Source organism: Phragmites australis, chromosome 8 (assembly GCF_958298935.1).
Source record: "Phragmites australis chromosome 8, lpPhrAust1.1, whole genome shotgun sequence".
NCBI lineage: Eukaryota > Viridiplantae > Streptophyta > Magnoliopsida > Poales > Poaceae > Phragmites > Phragmites australis.
In genome coordinates, this window is record NC_084928.1 from 165,921 (window position 1) to 171,095 (window position 5,175).

At 48.9% G+C, this 5,175-nt stretch overlaps 1 protein-coding gene across 1 annotated transcript; it reads right to left on the reverse strand.

Moving 5' to 3' along the window:
* Positions 1–1,280: 1,280 nt before the first annotated feature.
* LOC133926070 (homogentisate 1,2-dioxygenase) lies at positions 1,281–4,062 on the reverse strand. The gene is made up of 8 exons (XM_062371813.1): positions 3,717–4,062; positions 3,380–3,613; positions 3,214–3,293; positions 2,556–2,723; positions 2,276–2,451; positions 2,102–2,171; positions 1,830–1,984; positions 1,281–1,715 (listed from the first exon to the last, which is right to left on the reverse strand). Exons 1-8 carry the CDS (start codon positions 3,920–3,922, stop codon positions 1,428–1,430), a joined length of 1,377 nt encoding a protein of 458 aa, XP_062227797.1. The 5' UTR covers positions 3,923–4,062; the 3' UTR covers positions 1,281–1,427.
* Between the last annotated feature and the right edge of the window lie 1,113 nt (positions 4,063–5,175).

The following is a 5,175-nucleotide window of genomic DNA, read 5'->3' on the forward strand; positions in this document are numbered from 1 at the left end:
GGGACTTAGTCTTCTCGTACCTCAGGGAGACACCCCTGTGGGAGGGCGCCACGTGTCACTCTGCTGTTCTGGCCTCGGGACTCAGGGACCCCTGGTTCCTGTGTCATTGACAGCATCCCATCCAGAACGAGATTGTCTCGGTGAAATCAGGTGACTTCAATGAGCTGTCAACCGTTGATTTGAGATGAAGGGACCAGATTTGATGGTACAGTGTTGTAAACATTAAAAAGTCACTACAGTAATGTGCGACTTTACTACATCTATGTGCTACAGTACCTCTGCTACAGTATCATCGTCAGAGACACTATTCATCTTCTCATGAAAACTTTGTTCCTCTCTGACTTCACCGAGCTGAAGTCAGAGGAACCGGATCCATTCCATCCATCCATCGACAAGGCTTAGGGGTTTTCTGGGAAGTCGGACGACGAGCTCCTCCGGGGTAATTGACATGACGGGATGTGATTGATCCATCGCTCATGACCAGTGAGGGGATTGCATGGTACCAAATGATTTGCACGAGTACCACGGCTGCATAGACCTATAGTGAGGGGCTGATGCCAAAAGTTCACGTGCTTGTGCAATGCAGCACATCAAATGTTTGTGTGGTAGTCACAAATGAGTCAATCCCTTCTTCTTCCTTTTCTCCTTTGCAATATGAAGGAAGTCGACTCTTCTTTTTCCTTTTCTTTTCAGCAGGAAAAGAAAAAAGAGACAGATGGTTAGCCCCGGTGGTGGCTTGTGGGCCATCACTGCCAGTGAGACTGAGGAAGAGTTGTCAGCTAGCTCCCCCTCCCTTTCCTCCTCCTCCTCCTCCTCTACTTTCTTTCTGCATCAGCAGCAGCTGCTATCTTTTTTTCTTCCTCGAACACACATGAGATCCGCACACCTTTGTAATAAGATAGAAGAAAAAATCGATCCCCATACAAAACCTCCAGAGGCCAAAAGAGAGAAAGAGAAGGAAGGAGAGAGCAGCAGCTGCTATCAGGATGCATATCACATTCCTTACCCTTTTCTTCTTTAATTTCCACATCATGCATGATGATCCATCGCATTGCATTACTAGATAGAAAAAGGCCCGTGCTTTGCTTCAGCTATACATACTCAAATGACTACTCCATAATGCAGCTTGCGTCAGTTATATTATCCACATCAGTAATATAACTAATCTGCAGATAGATGTTATTTTTTTTCTCGATAAAGGAAGCTTTATTGACTGTCGTCGTTTCATCAAAATGATACAAACACAAAAGAGTATCCTCCCTGCTTCTGCATAGCTGGAATACAGATAGATGTTGCTTGCTTCTGTTATTGTTATACACAGCATTACAGCTTATTCCCAGGTAGCTAGCTAGAGTCTGGCATACAAGGCTGCCTTCACTTCACATACATAGAAACTATACAAGGCTCTTAGGCTCAAGTAAGCTAAACTAATCTTTCAGGCTATTGTCATGTGAGAAGTGGGATTTCAATCCAATCCAGCACTGGTAGTAATCGAGATCCCGGGATGGGGAATCAAGAGCCCACCGGCACACACGGGGGATCAGTGAAGACTCAAACATGAATGCCAATGTGCCGCGCAGTCTGGATGGCTCATTCGCATCATCACCAGCACCAGCACGCCTGATCGTTGCCTCGTAGGTCTTGGTGTCTGGTCCATGTGGTGTCATGCAGCTGTGAAGACTAGCGCCTCCAGGAAGAAAACCATCTGCCTTAGCCTGCACAAGTTCAGATCAGAAAACCAAATTATGCACAAGTTCATCCTTCGTAAATCTGGTCATTCATTCGTTCCAAATATAATATCAGAGAGAGCGATCCGATCCGGGTTTTACCTCGTACATCCCATAAATCAGGCCCATGAATTCACTCATGCAGTTGCGATGATAGTATGGAGGCCGGAATGTATTCTCAGCAACCAACCATCTAGGCGGGAATATCACAAAATCAAGTAATGCAACACCAGGCTTATCAGTTGGCGCAGTTAGTACTGGAAATTGAACAAGTATATGTACAAATGGTTAGTACGCCACATGAAAAGCATCTAATATAAAATCCCCACAAATTGAATTGCATCGTGCTCCTTAGTGAAAATCAATTAATATACCTGTGTTTACTGATGGGTCAGCATGATCGAATAGGACGGTATTAAATGGACAGAACCTACTTAGATCGTACTGAAACGAAAGAAAACCAAATCATCATAAAGGAGAAGCTAAAATTCAACATTTTTTCCAAAATGGATCCAAGTGGTACCAATTTTGCTAAAATGGTTGGTTACCTTGTACGGGACATAATTTCCGTGCCATGCAACCACATTAAATGGAGAAAATTCCTGTGTGGCAGTGAATAGCTCACCACCATATTTCTGCACTATTATGTATCCAGGGCGGTGGACTTGCTCAAACCATGCTGTGGGGGAAAGGAAATCCCTTGGTGAAGCCAGACCATTAGCACCTGCGCACCAATTAGGCATTGTCGAACAACGTAACAAACTCTTTCCATTCCTACTGTGAGAGAGAGGATCGGAAGGGAAGCCAAAAAGGTGAGGGTACTATTACCAATTGGACCAAGATCAGGGAGTTGGAAATGGGTACCAAAAATCTCAGAAACATAGCCACGTGAAGGACCATCAGGCAAGTCAACAGCAAAGCGAAATCCTTGAGGAATCACAACGATTTCACCAGCTGAAACTAGCATCTTCCCACATTCGGTTGTGATCAACAACCCTGGGCTTGATAGCAAAAGAAACAAAACCATGACAAATAGTGAGCATGTTATTCCCACAGACAAGGTAAGCGTTATTGAATAGAGATTGCACAAAAGGACATAGAATGGCACAACTGGAAAATGATGCCCCAACCTTTTTTCCATTTGAAAATGTGAGCTAATAAACAGCACAAAAGGACATAGAATGGCACAACTGGAACACTGAAAGTGATGCGAACAACAATTGCATAAACATGTGATCATTACTCTAGCGGTTCCTCGGTTAAAAAAAAAAGTACTCTAGTGGTTGTTGGGTCTGGTGACAAAAGGAAATGGTGCTTCTCTGGCTGAGTCCGAGAGATTCGAATAAAAGGACATGACAGTAGATGCATAGCCTGATTCACAAGAAGGTAATGGAAATGGAGTCCACCCATCCTTATTGATGTTTGCAAGGCATCAACATAAACTGTATCTACGAATTTGCGGCATGGCTGAAGGTAAAGAACTTACTTCCTAGCTGGGGAACAATGAGGAAATCACCGTCGGCGTTGCAAAAGGCGCATCCATCCATGGATTTGTTAGCAGCATACCTACATGAGGTGAAGTCAAGGGTCATTCAATCTTTCGGCAACAAGTAGATTAATTACTAGATCAAGAGGGAGCGGAGCAGAACAACATGTGGATGGCGTATCCGTGTCGGAGGAAGGAGCTGCCGGCGCCGCAGACGGTGTAGAGGCCGTCGATGAAGTCGACGAGCGGCGCCGGGGGCACGTCTGCCGGCCTCCAGCGCAGCTGCGTGGGCGTGGCGACGGTGGTGGTGCGGTCGAACTCCCCGATGAGGCGGCCGTTGGTGGGCTCCCGGGGGTGGAACGGCTCGTGGGTCACTGACGGCTTGATCCGGTACAGCCACCTGCAAATTAAAGCAGCAGGAAAAGCAGCAGCCATGGCCATCAATCGCGATCCCATACAAGAAGCAAGAGAGCAGAGAAGAAGGGACTCGATCGACCGCGTACGTGCGGAGGTTGCTGGCGCGCGGGGTGGTGAAGGAGGTGCCGGAGAGCTGCTCGGCGTAGAGGCCCAGCGGGCACACCAGCGGGCTGTTCTGGCCGACGGGGAGCGACCCCGGCACGGCCTCCGACGAGAAGGTGTTGCCCAGCCCCGACAGGTAGGCCAGGTCCTGCGCCGCCGTCAGAGCAGCAGGTTGCTCTTCCATGGCCATTGCGTCAGGTCGGGAGTGGAGAGGATCGGAGGAGAAGACGAGCTGCGCAAGGATACAACGACAGCCAGAGAAGCTTCCTCCTCCTGCAGCCGCCGCCAATGGATGGGATCAATGGCTGCCACCTCCACCTGCTGACTTGAACACCGGCTGTTGCATGTTTATCCTCATATGGGCCATCCGATCACGCAATCAGCGACCAAGATCCACTTAAAATTCAAATAACTTACTGACATTGGACTCATTGTACTAATAAAAATAAATAAAAAAATTTAGAGAAAAATTAGCAAATAATCTTCCCCGAAAGATCTGTATAAGAGTGCTCGGGGCTCAAATGGCAGCCCCCGAGCGCTCGGTTCCCCGAAGATTCGAGCAAGAGTGCTCGGGAGAGAGTGCTCGGGGAGGTAAACAGTAACCCCGAGCACTCGGTTCCCCGACGACCCAGAAAGACCCCCGAGGGACCCACCGATGAGGTGTCATTCAGTCAGAGGTCTGAGACCGCATTTAATGAGCGTGCGTGGCCTGACATCCCCAACTGCTCCCGCCGCGGTATCAGTTCCTGCCATGTTCTGGCAGAGAGGCGTGGGGCTATTAATTGCACGGGTCCCGTCCCGTATCATCCGGCGTGTCTCGGGATAACATCGCAAGGGTCAAGGTATTCCGTCTGCCGCCCTGTTGTGGCAGAGGAACAAGACAGGACGGGCACGCCGGGCTGCCCGGTGGGCCCTCTCCACGGCGCCCGTTGCCAGGACGTTTATGGTGATAGGTGACCGGGCGTGCGGCGTTTTCTCCACCCCGCGGTCACTTCACCCAGAAGAAATGATGACGCCTTTCCCAGTCACGGCGCCTTGGAACTTGTGCCCCCTCCTTCCCGTTCGGGGCATGTCGCAGCCGGCGAGTGCATAAAAGAGTCGGCGGCACACAGAAGAAAGAGGACACACACAGAGAGACCAGCCGAGACACAGAGCGCATGAAAAAGAGGGCGACAATCCCTGCCCAAGAACAAGGAGCATCAAGCTCTTAGTTAGACAAATATCCTTGTAACCAGCAACATCCTTAAGGGACTTCCTCAGGGCAGTTATTACATCCATACAGGAGTAGGGTATTACGCCCCCGTGCAGCCCGAACCTGTCTAAATTCCGGTGCATTTATTTCTTCTTGCATTAGGTCATCATCCCCCACCACCGGCCGTTGCATTTTGCATTCACTTCCATTTATTCCTCCGACGAACTTATTCAGGATCATCCCCCGGCCAA

Bases quoted from the DNA above. Each gene is read 5' to 3' on its own strand.
- LOC133926070 (XM_062371813.1), bottom strand. From the start codon at position 3,922: ATGGCCATGGAAGAGCAACCTGCTGCTCTGACGGCGGCGCAGGACCTG. The intron at 3,294-3,379 runs GTTGTTCTGCTC...CACCTCATGTAG, and splicing joins CACGGATACGCCATCCACAT to GTATGCTGCTAACAAATCCA. The intron at 1,985-2,101 runs GTATATTAATTG...TTCAATTTCCAG, and splicing joins TGACCCATCAGTAAACACAG to TACTAACTGCGCCAACTGAT.